Source organism: Biomphalaria glabrata, chromosome 8 (assembly GCF_947242115.1).
Source record: "Biomphalaria glabrata chromosome 8, xgBioGlab47.1, whole genome shotgun sequence".
Classification (NCBI taxonomy): Eukaryota; Metazoa; Mollusca; class Gastropoda; family Planorbidae; genus Biomphalaria; species Biomphalaria glabrata.
The window spans coordinates 13,437,184-13,453,254 of NC_074718.1; the positions used below are offsets into that span (position 1 = coordinate 13,437,184).

General features: G+C 31.6%; 2 protein-coding genes across 2 annotated transcripts; one reads left to right on the plus strand and one right to left on the minus strand.

Annotated features, from left to right (window-relative positions):
• Positions 1-112: 112 nt before the first annotated feature.
• LOC106068127 (prefoldin subunit 2-like) lies at positions 113-4,776 on the minus strand. Its single transcript, XM_013227435.2, has 3 exons — positions 4,614-4,776; positions 3,411-3,534; positions 113-801 (listed from the first exon to the last, which is right to left on the minus strand). The coding sequence occupies exons 1-3, from the start codon at positions 4,745-4,747 to the stop codon at positions 625-627; spliced, it is 435 nt and encodes a 144-aa protein (XP_013082889.2). The 5' UTR covers positions 4,748-4,776; the 3' UTR covers positions 113-624.
• Positions 4,777-5,013: 237 nt separating this feature from the next.
• On the plus strand, positions 5,014-15,819 carry LOC106059882 (uncharacterized). The gene is made up of 13 exons (XM_056037167.1): positions 5,014-5,123; positions 5,716-5,797; positions 6,730-6,920; positions 7,424-7,600; positions 8,120-8,324; positions 8,666-8,745; positions 9,789-9,913; positions 10,579-10,754; positions 11,939-12,073; positions 12,181-13,335; positions 13,732-13,936; positions 14,799-14,901; positions 15,685-15,819. Exons 1-13 carry the CDS (start codon positions 5,095-5,097, stop codon positions 15,713-15,715), a joined length of 2,694 nt encoding a protein of 897 aa, XP_055893142.1. The 5' UTR covers positions 5,014-5,094; the 3' UTR covers positions 15,716-15,819.
• Positions 15,820-16,071: the final 252 nt, after the last annotated feature.

Sequence of the window (16,071 nt, forward strand, 5' to 3'; positions counted from 1 at the left end):
GTTACTTTTAAGACAACAATTTTGCTTGTTCAAACCTGGTATATAACTTTCATCTAACAACTAAGTTCCCTTTTTTTTTGCCAAAAGAAATAATGTACAAACACAATCTATATAATATTAATAGAAACAATTTTATTAAATCATACAAATATAAACATTAAAAAGTTCACTGAAAAAAGCAAAACACACACACACACACTTGTCTCATACATAAAAACACTTGTTAAAATGTCACCAAACAGTAACACACATATCTTACACTAGCATGTATCACAACACACATCATCAATGTTTTGACATATTAGACTTTCATCTGAGATGTACTGCTTACTTCTAGTTACCTAATTTGAGCAGAGGAGGCTATTTAGGGATCAAAATACTCTATAGTCTTCTAATATGGGCAGATCTTAAGCGCTAAAAGAAATAAAAATTTAACAAACATTTTTTTTTATTTAAGTCAATTCTTTTTTTTAAATCTATAAGTCATTGAAAAAAAAAGTGTTTCTGCCTTAAAATAAAACTCACTATAACATTCATATGCTTAAAATAAAAGCAACAGTTTTTGCTTTGAAAAAAAAAAAAGAGACAAACATAAGAAATAAAAATTCTAATAAAATATCAATGCTACACATTGGCTAAGATGTTTGCTTGTCGATCACCAGGTTTCTGAGATGAATCTGATCTTTTTTCTTCTTTACTGTCATCAGCTTTGAATTGAATCCCATGAGTTTCCCTGAACTGATTGAGCTCTTTACCTTTAGCTTCTAAACTGCTGCGTATTGATTCAGTGTACTCCTTCATCTGGAAAAGTCAACAAGGCAAAAATTAAACTTAATAAGATACAATAAAAGGCTTGTTGATGAGTCCAAAGATTAACGAGGAATGCAGTATGTCCTGTGGCTACGCAGCCCCAGCTGCGCACTACAAACTTAAGATATAACCTCAAGAGATGATCTTTTCCCTTTGCAACATCTCAAGTGGATTAAGGAGGAAATCATCAAGACATAAATGGTCACAAGTAGTGCATTTAAAATCACAAGAAGCTGCAACATTTCCAGCCTTTTTCCTGCTCTACATGATAACATTTTTTGTTATCTGGGTTAAAAAATTGTTAAATACCTTATTACTTTTCTATCAACGCTACTTTCATTTTCTCACAAAAAGTATGAAGTGGAATTTTAACTTTCACAGAAGTTTTTAGTAGTAAACACTACTGTAGCAATACTGTTAAGTTAAAAAATATTTTTTTTTAATTACTTTTGTAGAGCACATCTTTCATGTAATACAGAGTCGCCTACAAGTACGCATCTTGTGTATTTTGTACGCAAATGGACACCAAAATACGCGGGTACGGTTTATCATCTGAAAATATACATTTCACCCTCTTAAGCAAAAAAGAAATTAAAAAAAAAAAAAAAGGAGTTTTTGCTTATCATATATATATAGATCAATCAGTCTGTAAATGCCTGGAAATGGGCTATTTTTATAAGATGTACCACGAGACAGTATCATTTTTTTTTTTGCGTGCGCGCTGACGGGCGAAGATTTAAATACTTACTACATCTAGATCTTACTGATCTAAATAATGTTGAGTTCCTTGCAATGTGTCAGTTTATATGAAGTCTTCAAACTAATTGGGACTTAATGGACCTCATTCACCAATCATAAAAAAACAACATTTAGCCATGTGGTGCTCTATCTCTTCTAAATAATTTAATATCTCATGTTTAATTCATGATGGTTGTCAGTGACAGTTTTTTTCATTGTTTTATCAATAAGATCATGTGACTAAATGTTGTTTGTTTACGATTGGTGAATGAGGTCCATTGATTGATTAGTTCTAATTCATCAAGACTGGACCTAGATCTAGAACCAGAGATATTTTACAATATATGTCAGGCACCTATAATAGAATTTACGTAAATCTAGATCTAGATTTAAAATAGAGATTTAGATCTAGATACTAGATCTAATTATGTAATCTAAATATAATATCTAGATTGTTCTAGATTTAGATATAGATTATTCTAGATCTAAATCTAATTCGAGTCTACATTCTAATTTTAGATATCATCATGTGTGTAATAGACTTAGATTTACTAAATGTAGGCTACTGGCTAGATGTAGAGTCTAGGCTAGGTCTAGTCACTCTTAGAATCTAGTAGAAGTGGTAGGCTCAAGATATCTGTAACTAGATCTAGATCTAAGTCTACTCAAAAGCAGCAATTTATCATTTATGGAATCTAAAATTTAAAATAAGACAAAATTGGCTGTTCTCAGCTAACTTTGTACAGGTCTAGATCTAGTATTTCACATTCACGATAGAGCCTACAATTCTCTGGAATTGTTAAAATACCTTTAAATATCCATATGCACATTAAAAAAATCAACTTTAATGAAGCTGCTTACAGATTTAGATTTATTCTAAAAAAGGGCAGAAATATCTTAGCATGATAAACTTGCAGAATGTATCTTCTGTGGTAGATACCGCTATAATCACTAGCGACTACCTAGGTTCCTCTACTTATGAAGGACTAAATTCAAAGAATGAAATCAGGGGCATTGTAGAGGATGCCAAAGCTTTCATTGCTAACTCTGCAAAAAAAAAAAGGTCTGGAAGAAAAAGAAAATCTTGAGTGATATAAAATATTTTCAGCGTCTGGATACCTTGTAAAGAAATTTCCTATAAACAAGTTTTATTTTATAAAACTAGGTGTCACTGATGGAGCTAAGCAAACCATTACATCTGGTTTAAGTCTAATTTCACTTGTAACACAAATTCCCATTATTTTGAATGAATTTTCTGTTGCCGCTATTATGGAATGTGAAGTACACTAGAGGCATTATGATTATAAGACCATTGCCAAATGACATGAACGTTCTTATTCTGACATAGTCTAGAAAATTCTTTGACAAAGACTACAAGTGTAAATATTTTGACACATTTGTACAAAATGTCTTATATAACTTTATGCAGTGTAAACTTTTGGATTGCTGCCTTTCCTGTATGTTATCTTAGTTGTGTGCTTGAATAATTTAATTTTAGTCTTTCCTGAGTATATTTCTTGATATTTAGGAAAATACATATTTGTCCCTTAAAATACGCATTTCCAGGTCTGGGAATACGCATTTCATTTTTGGCATGAAAGCATCTCTGGTAATAGCATGCTCAGTGAACTCATGTCTCGTTTGTGGACCTATGGGGGAGTGGATAACTGGAAGAAGTTTTTATTGCTGCCTTATTAGGCGCTAAGCAAACTTATCTCAAGCTATGATTCGAACTCAAGCCAAGCGGTATATATATATGCCCATCAGCCACAGTTAATACTAAAAAGCTATACTAAAAAGCTGTAAGATTCCATGTCCATAAAGTTAATTTTTTTTTTTAATATATCAGCTAAAGGAAATACCTTTTCTCGATTAGAAATTAGACCTGGTAAAACAACACCAACAGTTCTTTCCACAAGAACTCCACCTATCATTCTGAAACATTTGCGACTTGCATCAACACCTTTCAATACTTCAATCACCAAACTGAAAAAAAAATAAATTAAATTTTAGTATTTTTTTACATTGATAAATTTTAGCATTTACATCTATCTATAAGTAGATTCTACGCGTCGCTTCCATGTCAGAAATAGGGGAAAAAAAGTAAAAACTAAATATTTGTTATTCTTTGAGAATAATTGCAATGGTATAGCTTTGGGGTGTGGATACATATATATAAATATTATAAGGCTATGGTTAAGAATCCTATTGGATGCGAACAGCATTTAATAATATTTATTTACTTTACTATGCCCTAGCTTGATCTCTTTATAAACATAGACATGGAAGAGTCTAGACTACTCTGGACTTAAAACTAGATCTAAGTCTAACACTGAGTCAAGTCAATAACTGTTAACTACACTAGACTCTAGACTAGTCACTACTGTTAAGTGTTATTACTGTTAAAGTTAAGTAGTGTTAAGTCAACAGTCACAGTGACATGACAGTGGCCTCTTAAATTTTAAGACTTAGGTTAAAGACGACTAGAATATTATATTAATTATATATATATATATATATATATTATATTATTATATACTTATATAGGAATCTAGATCTAACACACTTAAGACTTAATCTAAGTCTAAGACAGTCTTAGTCTAAGTAGGTAACTTTAAACTTAAGTCTTACTCTTTCTTTAGACTAAGAATTAAGAGTATTAAGTTAACTAAGACTAACTTTCTAAGACTAGATCTAGATAAGTAACTGTAACTCAGTGTAAGAGTAAGAGTGTAAGACAAGAGTGACAAGTCACAAAAGTCACTACTACACTGTGTGTGACTGTACTGAGTAGTAGTAGACTTAGAACTACACTGACTGACTAGCCTAGTCGCCCTACCTACACCTACTCAGTACTCTTACTCTAGACACTCTAGTTACTAATATACTAGTATCTAGATCTAGTTACGACTAGTAGCACTCTACTCTAGTGATAAGTGACGACTCTACTATTTTACTAGTCAGTCTGATGAGTCTGAGTCTTGAGTCAATGACTAGCCCAGACTACTGATTAGGCCTAGACAAGATCTTTTCTATGAGATAATAATGAACATAGCCTCTATTACTCATGTTCTTTCATGTCCATCTCAATCTCAGATATTCTAGATGCCAGCATTCGTTGCTGTTGCCGTAATTCATTAAATCCGGCAACTATTTGTTCTTTTGATAGTGCTTTCGCAGTTGCACTCGACGTCGCCATGTTTCCAGATCTAGATCTAAATAATAAAAAAAAAAACATAGCCTGCAACGGTACAAACAATGCACAAAATCCTTTTCGGCAATAAACTATTTATTCTATTAAGTTTTCTTTCTTTTTCTGTTCGTAAGATTTATCATTTTATCGACATAATTAAATCTAATATTCTTCCAATTAGTTTTCACACATGCTAATATGATATATCTATATACTAGATTCTAAATCTATTTTGTTCTTTTTTACATTCTCCATCTCTACTTAGTATCACTTTTTAAATAACTTTAGCGTCAAAATGGCGACTCACTATTTATTTCGAATGCTACTAAAGATCTAGAGCTATTGTAGTGAACATGGAATATCACGCTACTAAATATCAAAGGTTGTAGAACAGACGTAGTTTTTATACTATTTGTTAATTGATAACAGCTTAACATTGCCATTATTGCTCTACAGTTGATCTTTCAATCAAAGTTTAGATTCTCTTTTCTTGATCTTGTTCAGTCTTCAGAGGAATAAAAATAAGACATTTAAAAACATGTTTGTACGTGATATTCATATTCATTGTCACTTGTGACTGTCTCAGTAAATAACACCAAATTTTTCTGTCGTATTGCTAGAGCTTTTATTGCATATCTACCGGTACTTGAAATTTTATCTGGATTTTTTATCTATAATATAATTTAAACACTTTTTTATGATTATCGGTAATTATCTTCAAATCTGAAGGAACGCCCAAAAACCTGTACAACAAGTCTATTAGATTGATCATTACTATTAGTTTCATCTAGAATCTCAGAATGAGTGACAATAAAAATTGTGTTGGGCTTTTATATTATTTAGATATGATGCCTATGTGTATATTTAAAATCTAGTAATAGTGTAAATTATACACATTATGAACACTTTTAACCTAGCTCTAGCTTTACAATATTGTTAATTTTAATTTTAAAAAAATTTCCCTTATTTTGCAGAGCTAAAAATCCATTTGCAGAAAACCCAGTGCCAAAGCCTTTTTATTATCCTAGTCCAACTAAAGATATTGATGAGCATGAGGTATTAAAGATTTTAATTTCAATGTTTCATTTTTTTTACTAAGTTTATCTTTGTAGAATCACACCTGTGTATTTTAAATAAGTTGTTCTAAGTTTTTACTGTCTTTTTAAATTAACAATTTATTTTATTAAAATAAGAAAAATTATTATAATTGGTCATCATCTTAATTTTCCTTCTATCTTATTTTGAGCACACTCAAAGAAAATACCACTTGCTATTCTTTAACAAAAGCCTAATTAATAACGAGTTTTAAAATCCAGATTTATGGTGTTTCGTTATTTATTTTTGGCTTATAGTAGATGTATCTAAGTTTGGCTTGAATCATGCGAAATTAGCACCAATAGGGCAATGGACTTAGATAGCTTCTTTATCATCTGGATGCCTCTTGTGCCATGAGACTTTGGGATTGATCCTTTCCTCTTCAAATTTTTAGATGATCATTTGGTCATGCTGAAAATCCATACACAGCTCAATAGGTGTGTAAGCTGTTGCTAGCTGGCCACAGTATTTGTGATTCACAACTATATGATCTGGTACCCTCTTAAAGAGTGTTATGGTGCCAAGTCAACATGGGATGTGGGAAGTCTCTTGGCAGGTCACTTACCCTTGTGTGACAATATGAATCCAGATAATTCTACTGATTTATATGGTTCTTCTTTTGGGCACATGGATGGTGAAATTATGATTTGTTATATATTGTGGCTGGGAAGGAGGTCTATGGTTTGAGTCCTTGTCAGAGCTTATCTATGTTTTAAAATAGTTTCTTTACCTTTTTCTCTCAATAATTAGTTCTGTCAAGTTTATTCGTTTCAACACTAAAAGTTCAAAATTAATGCTATAGCCAGGACTTTATATAGCCTGCAATATACATTGCAAGTGAGCTAGTTTGGATAATGAAACATTTTAAATAGAATATTTTGTCATCATTTAAGGCAATATGTAGCCCAGGATGGAGCAGAAGAAAGCCCCTTGAAGAGAAATGTGTGAAAGACAACATTCAGTTGTCAACATCACCATTGCCTCATATTCAAACATTGAACAGTTATGGACATGATCTGTCATCAGTTGGAGACAGTCACTTAGATGAAACTTGGCCAAATAGTGAAAGATCTTCATCATTTAGGTATTTATTGAATTTTATTCTCCAGCTTTACACTTATTTCGCTCCATTAATTACAATTTATTTTAGTAGTTGTCTCTCTTCCATCTGGACTCATTGCTTTGTTCCACTTCTTCCATTATTAGGCATTGTTATTTACATATCCATCATTATTTTGTTCTTGAAAATATATGCTTCTCTGCAGATAATTCTTTCAAAACACAGATGTAACCTCCTTAATCAATCCCAAAACTATCATAAGCCACAATTTTATACTCAATTTTACAATTCTTTAAGCTATTTATAGGATGCTATGGAAACTTCAGTAAAATTTAATTTGCACAAATGTGTGTTGAGAAATGCTGATGTTAGAGGTTCAAATTTGATTTTTTTTTCTAATTAATATTTTTTTTTGTCAGCATCATTTAAAAATTAGAATTTTTACCAGTGCAATCATATTGATTAAACAAATTTTCACTTCGATTTTTCTTAATGAAAGCATTTTTTTTCCTCTTTACTCTAACTAGTGTGGTAAGAGATGATGATGATACAACATTGAACTTAGATTCTGCAGTTGCCAGCCATCCACAGAGTAACATCGCTGATATTGTGAAGAACTTGGAAAGTCTTGCCACTAAATACAAATCTGCCAAAGGAGGCAAGGAAGTGAAAGATAAAGAGGCATCTGAATCGGTTTTGAAAAGGTTTGAGAATTATAACATTTCATTTTAACAATATTTCTTTAGTTTTAAAGGAATTTAGAGACAATTCACATGTGATAATGATTCAAAGCACAATGCCTAACCTTGATTCACTTGTTGGTAATTTGGACTGATATAGACATTCATGAGTTGATGTTAAGTTAGCTAGTGTTTTGTATATAACTTAGTCTCAGAATTCTCTAGAAAGAAGCTGTAATTTAGTATTGAAGCCAGAGCCCTCTCTATCATTTCTCTTATACTTGACGTCTGAATGTATTTCAACTTCATCCTATCAGATTTCAGGGTTGCTTACCATGGAATGGGTGTACCACTGAAATACTTGACAGAGCAATTCTGTACTTGAAGAGTTAGGGGAACTATGCTTGTAATGAAGAGATGTTTTTTTTTTGTCTTTGTGTGTAAGTGTAGAGAAGATAAAATCTTACAAGGGATGCTGGAAAGAAAAAGAAATGTTAGAAACACTGCTCTATAATTCCCATTTGCTTCTTTTGTTGACAACAGATATATTGAAAGATTTAGAAATTCAGATCCCAAGCCAAGAGAGGAGAGATTGAAGGAAAATGAAAAAAATAAACAAGATTTCTGGTGGCTGGAATCATCTCCAGGTAGTGCTGCCAGTCAAAATGACCCAGCTGATGATAGAAGACATCCAAACTTAAGAAGAATCAACCAAAAAGTTGTCCCTGAAGCCCAGACTAAACAACAGGCAAGTTTTAGTGTTCATGTTTTGTACAGTAACTATTATTGATGTTACATGTATAAACTGGCTGCCAAAGGCATATTTCTTATTCCATATGTGCTAGTATAAATCTGTACTATTGCTCCTTTAATTACAGCATGGTATAGGTTGCCTGAATCAGCCAGGAAAACCAATGACTTAGAAGAATTTAAGTCTCCTAGCGTCTCTAATTTATAAGATAACCAACTTTTTGTTTCAATAATTTCTTATGTTGTCATAATATTCTGGTAACATAAAACAATTAGTTTTTTAGTATTTAAACCATGAATTTTTATATATATTAATAACGAATGTCTTTCACTGTGCAGCTTACTAAAGAAGCTCTTTTTGCTGTGGATGAGGAAACTCTGAAATTACAGCATAAAGCAGACAGACTGTTGTCTCAGAGGTTAGTAACTATGCAATTTAATTTTACTTTTTGCCTTAAAATATTTCTTTTCTGTAGTTCTTCAAGTCTGTATTATTGAAATTAAAATTAAATTTAATTTAAAAAAAAAAAAATTATTTCAAAATATCATAACATTTTTATTTTAGTTTTAATGAACATTAATATTCAAAATATAATTAATATTAAAAAGTTGGTGTATTTATATAATTATATTCTATATACCAACTATTTATAGCACTCAGATAATTAATATAAATATTTAAAAAAGTATGCAGGGGCAAATAGATACAAATGTTGAAGTTGTAAAACAAAATAGAGAGGGGGAACTAAGGTTGTTGTTCCCATTTCTCTTATACTTTGAAATTGTTCCTCTAAGTATCATTTGTAATGAAGTGAAATTAAAAATAAATTATCGTAATGTTTATCAAAGTTTGAAACTTCATTCCAAATAGAAGTAGGTTTCATTGCCTCATTTAAGTCTTTCTAATTATTTTCACCCATATCTCATCATGGGTCTAACAAAGACATTGAAATTATGAGGCGTTTTTGAGTTTCAATTGCAATTTCATGTGTTTAAATGGGTTTTTAAAAAGTTTAAATATTTTCGAATTGGAAATATTGATTTGGTATGATTAAGGCTATAAAAAAAAATGTAAAAGATTTAAAGTGTTGAATAAAATATCTGATGCTGGCAAAACCATTGACTGTCATGGATCTATTGAGTTTTCTGCTGCCATCTGCTTTCCATCTAAGGTGACTTGGCTAGATAATGTGCATATTCAGGCATGTTCTGCTGGAAGCTGATTTAAACAGCATTTCTATGCACTACTAACCATTTGACAGCTGTGCTGGGTTGGACACCTATTCTGTATGATAGATGACTGCATGCCAAATGTGATCTTTTTTAGCTAGTTTAAAGAGGATGGCACAAAAGAGGTTTCCCCCAAAAGGGCTATTAAGATATGATGCATATTAAATACATTATTTAGAAAATATTGTAAATGTGCTCTTGGTTTGTTTATTAAAATCTTTTTTTCTTTCAGTGCATCAAGTATAACATCTGGTCCCATTGTGAGCACAGCTGGATTAGGATCATCAACTACTAGGAGTGAGCTTAGTTCTATAAATGATGAACCACCATTTAGACCTTTATTTGTGAAAAATGAAGGTAATCTATTTTAATTAAAATCAAAGATATAGTTGTTGTTTTTTCTCAGCTGCAAACTTATATACTTTACGTCTTCAACTGATGAAAGTCTTACACATCAAAGCTAATAAAATATATTACTACCATTACCATTTAATATAAACGATATAAAACAAAAATTCTTCATAGTGCATGACACAGGACATACTTTAGCAAAATCAAAACTTAAATTCAACAAAAAATGTACTGCTAAATAAAATTTTTAGTAGAGAAAAAAAATATCTAGTATCATTTCTAAAAAAAATAGTCTTGGTATACTGGTTCTTAAATGTGGGGCTGACTGGCACTAAAACAGCTTGGCTATACATCAAGGGGGCTAGAGCTAAAAAAAACTGACTCGAGTTGAGTTGTGTTTGCTGAGCACCTAAAAGTAGCATAGAAACCATCTCCTATATTCCACCCTCCCCACCACCACATGTCCACAGAAAAGATTAGGATCATAGTGCACTGAGCACACTATAGCATGAAATATGCACTATACAAAAACAATTACATTTTTTTTAAAAGTATTCTTACTCAACTTTTTCATTTTGTGGAATTTTGCTCATCACTTTTTGCTTATCTTTATTCTTTGACGAGGCTTTTCTTTAATATTTATTATAACCAAATCTGTTTTATCATTTTAGTAATCAGAAGGGAAAATCCATCATTTACCTCAGCAGCTAGAGCAGGGTTAGATTTTTATTCAAACAAGCACCAGGCACCTGGCCTCCCTGCTGATGATATACTGCTACGCTGGAGGCTAAGTAGAAAACTTGATTCATCCTATATGCATCCATCTACAGCTGCCACGGTACCTAAGGTTTGTCTCTCAGTAATTTCAAATTTAGAATGTATATAGATCTAGTTTAATTTTTATCTATAGGTGATATATATTAGCTGGGTTCCTGGTCATTTCATCCCCTGGTCATCTGATCATTTTATCTAAGAAATAGTAATTGCAAAAATCATGAAATTTGCAATATTTAATATATTCATTTTTTTATTTAAATGACAAAAAGTGTAACACATTAGATAAGAATAATATTAAAATTAAATGCCAATAGAAACTATAAAGATTTAACATGCATAAAAACCTTATTTAAAGGCTAAAAATTGATGTGCCCATTTTCAAGTAAAAGCGATTGAAAAATAAAATAAAGTGAAACATGGTCGTACTTCCACCACACCTTGGCCTTTGATAATAAGTTATCAGCGGCACGGTCATAATTACTCTAATCTCACTTCTATCTCTCAAGTGATTTTCACTACTTTCACCAAACCTTGGCCATTGATCATTACGTCATGTGCAGGATAATATCATTATATTACATCCCCCACATCCAATAGAAGTGCTAAAGCTAAGTACACACCCAGATTTACAATATATTATAAAATTTCTCATCAAGAATGCAAAGTGGAAGAGGAAACACTACAAACGCATTAGTAACACGTTATGTCAAAAAATATCAAAAAGCATTCTACATAATTATATTTATATATAAGATGAAATGAGGGCTTGAAATCAAAGCCTTAACTGCACAATTAAACAATGAAAAAGAAAAAATATTTAAATTGGGGATGAAGTGACTGGGGATATATATATATATATATATATATATATATATATATATATATATATATATATATATATATACCGGCACCTTTTTCAATATGGGGAAACAAATTATTACTTTTCTTGTAATTTAACGTATATTATTAATTTATTAGTAGGCAATCAATCACTGAGTGCCGGCACCTATTGTTTTTTACAAAAAAAGCACTGTATATATATATATATATATATTCCTCTTTTTACTCATCCTACTTAGTGTTACTTTAGATGTTGAATTATTATTTATGAATTTCAGTACCAAACTGTTCATTATTATTGATCATGCACCATAATTCTCTGGTAAAGCTTAATTGGGTAATGCTTCTTTTTCTTACTTTAAAAAAAAATCACCCTTTAATTACCTATTTTTTCTAAAAAAATTTTTTGGAAAGAATCTTGATCCTCGCCTTGAAGAGTTTCGGAAAAAGTTGCTTTCCCAGAAGGCATTGGTCACAAAGGAAGATATATACTTTGAGAGACAACGAATGGCAATGTTACTAGATGATGAAGATATTACAAAGAAAAAGGTAAACATTTGTAGAAAATAATAAAAAGAATTCTGTTAGGCTCTAATTATGTTACATCATACCTCATTATAACCAAATTGTTAATTAATGTATTATTCTATTTGTAGGCTCCTAAAACTCAGAAAGATGTTCCAACACTTCAGTCTGATCCAATTTTGGAAAGAATGAATAAAATCACCAATAACATAGATTTAATGAAGCCCCCCATAATGACCACGTTTCCAGTCTCATCTGACAATTCTCAGCCCAGACATCAGGGTCACAACATGAATGGCAGTAATGCTGAAACTAAATTAGATCATGAACTCTCTTCATCTGAGCAGCTGAAAAACATTTCAGAAGGAAATAAAAATAATACAGCTTCTTCAGGGGTGCATTCACAATTGTCTGTGCCACAAATGGTCTATGTTGATAGCTCCGTTCAAGTTTCTATAGACCACTTTGGATCTCAAGTTGTTTGTGATCCCAAAGAAAAGAAATACTTGCTTCATTCTGACTACAAGGTTTCTGGTGAGGGTGATTCTAAAAAAAATAGCCATAAGATATCTACAGAAGTTTCCCACACAATATCTGGAGTCTCTCAACACAGCAACAAATATGCACAAGAAAAAATGACAGAGTCAGGCGATTCAATAGAAGCTAGTAGTGGCCAAGTCTTGGAACAGAATGGTCTTGTTAGTAGGGCATCATCTAACAAACAATCCAGAAAATCTGAAGTAAATTATCATCAGTTTCTGGAAGCTGAGAAACCCATAGATGATAATATTGATCCTGATGTCAGAATAGATAAGTCTCATAAAAGACCCAGTTACCAAGAGAATGTGTCTGTATCATCTTCCTCAGACCATGAAGGAAATGAGAGACTAAGAAATATCATCAGTGGTAAAAGATTGCGCAACACAAAGGGTAAAGACCATGATGAAGTGATTAGCTCAGCAAGTAGTGATGTTTCTGTCACCTCCAGCATCAAAAGTAATTCTGGTCAAAGAAAGGAAGTCAAACTCAGATCTACCAACAAAAGTGATAGTTTTGAGCATTCTAAAGTAACTAAGCCTGATAAGGATAAGGAAAGAAAATCAGATCATCTTACAGAGGATCTGGTAGAAAAAGAGCATAGCAAAAACCTTGGATTTAAGAAAAGTAAAACATCCAAAAGAAATAAAGTAGCAGAGTCGTACCCTTCCATTTTGAAACCGTCACAATCATCTGAATCTATCCCAGCATTACATTTAAAGCATCCTGTAAATTCAGCCATTGGCCAGGTGTGTATTTAATATATGTTAAAGTTTTTGCTTTATTAACAAAAATTTAATTAAATGATATTAGAAATAACTAATAGTTAAATTTTACAAGCACAAGTAAGGGAGAGCAAATGTGTAAAGTATGAACAGAATTTATAAGTGAGATGGCCTTTTCATTATGTATGTTCATATTTACATAAAGAAATAGATAAATATAAATTTAATGTTGCTGTTTTTTCATCATTTTTTATGTTTGATTTTATGTATTTTTTAAAAATTCGATCTACGTCTTATCAGAGCTAGCACACATAATTTTGTTTTGCATTTCCTGACAATTGAATCAATAATTATTATAAGTCATAGCATTTACATATTTTTTCTTAAAGTATGCATATATTTTTGATGTCACAAATTTAGACTATCAGAGAGCAGATGTTTGAGGGGCACTCACTTTTCTCAAGTGTGGACAGCTGGGCATCAATGTTTCCTCAGTCCCCTGGGCCAGTACATTCCCTCCTTGATTCTCACCAAACTCCATCACCCTCTCCCAGGCTTGAGCAGACTTCAGAGCACAAGCAGCTTCAAAGTACACCAATAGACAGGCCTTCAAATGATTTAGCTGGTAAACCTTGACATAATATAGATCTAGATGCATTGCTAATTCACAGTCTTAAATTATCCCTCTTTACCTGCCAATATTAGGGAATTTTTTTGTTTTGGAAACCTGATAGTCTCAAGTCTATATATATATCTCAACATACATGCATATAGCACATCTAATTTTTAGTGTTGATGGCTGCCTGGTTGTGTGGTATAAGCTTTGGAATATAGATGGTTACACGGTCATCCCCCATTGTCCTGTAGGTTGTTTTGTTAATTTGGATTATTTCAAGTGGGTAATGTTATGCATAATTTTATTTCTAGCCTTGGTCATATATATATATATGCTAAATAAGGGAGTTTTCCACGTTTCAGTCAAGTTTTTCTATACTAATAAAACATATCTTTTCTTCAGTTTTTATCAATGTGATTGTCATCTTAACCTGCCCTTATTATTACACTGATTTACACAGGTTATTGACAATTTATTATGAATAATGTGTGCTACAAGCAGGAAACAGTTTAGAATAGCCAATATTTTATGTGAGAGATCTAGTTACTGACAAATGTGGCATACCTTTACCTATCCCTTAGTCTGTTTGACCATTGGGGCACCAAGCAAGATTGTACAATGTGGCATAAACATTGAGCAAACTTATTATAAAAAAAAATCTTTAAGCCCTAAGGATTATTTGTGTAAATATAATGCATAACTAGAAATGTACATTTTGGTTCAATTTGATAATCTTGTAATATGCAGTTGCTACTGTTGTAATAGTAAGTTTAAAAGGAGTTTTCTTAAAATGTAAACCTCTAGAAAAAATGTTTTATTTTTATCACTATGGCAGTATTTTGCACAATATGTATTTCATTTCTGATGACAGGTGCAAACGAAGGTGATGACTATCAATCTGATGGAGAGTTTAGTGATGATCCCCTCTTGATGATATTACGAGAACAGAAAAATAATTTTTTGAAGCTGTTGCAGTGAGTTTTAGGATAAGATTTTCTTAATGCATACATTAAAAGAATTATATTAAAACATAAGTCTTTTATTGACATATTTTTTACCCTATTGTTGAATCCAACATTTGATAATGGTTGGGCTTAATTCAATGCTTTTTTGTTGACATGATGGGAGAAGTAGAAAGACTTTTATGCCAAATATTGAAGAATCTCTATTGAATTAAAACTCTGGCTAATGTAAAATAAAAAATAAATTATAGCTTTTATATAGTGCTACTTTCATGCTTATAGTATGCACAGAGCGTTATGGTCCAATCTCATTTGTGGACCAGTGGAGGGAGGGGGTATCTGAGAGAAGGTTTTCTGTGCTGCCTTTAGGCGCTCAGTAAACACAACTCTGCTAGAGTCGGGTGCTGAACCTCGAGCCCCTTCATAGGTAGTCAAGCCAAGTTCAAGTATACATAGCCTCTCGACACACTGCAATTCTTCCATCCATTTCCTGTCCATCTTAGCAGCAGCTTTCCATGGAGTCAATGCTATAAGTTTCTGTCAAGAATCTTCAGTTTCTTTTTTTTCCAATTCCAACTTTTAGGCATAGGGTCATATCTCTCAGTTCATTGCTTCTTCACCTTCCATATTTTGTTTTAGACGTATTGAATTAAAGTTTAGCCATTATTGTATACAAAGGTAGTGTTAGCACAAATGAATTTCAAATTTAATTTCCTTAATAAGAATTTTTTTTTTTTTTATGTTGACTTAAACAATTTTCAAGCTCATAATAATAATAATACTATAATGTTTCAGAATGGTAGAATTCAAACTTCAAGAAACATAACTTGAAAACTGTCAAGTGCCTTTTAAATTAGTGATATATTAAATTATTTATTATTTTGGAAAATGTTTTTTTTTTGTTAATAAAAGTTAAAATTATTCTTTAAATATGTGTTCTGTCTTTGATAAAGTGACTCTGCTTGAACCAAATAAGCCTTATGTTATTTTGTTTGAAGTATAATATACTAAAATGACATGAGGTCAGAACTCTGTTTTTAGAGGGTTTATGATTTACTACAAATTTGATCAATATTCAGATTGAATTTTTCAATACATTTTCAAAAAATTGATTTTCGATAAATTGTATGACTTAATGGCTATCACCAAAATCATTTGTTTACACTCGCACATATGTATTTG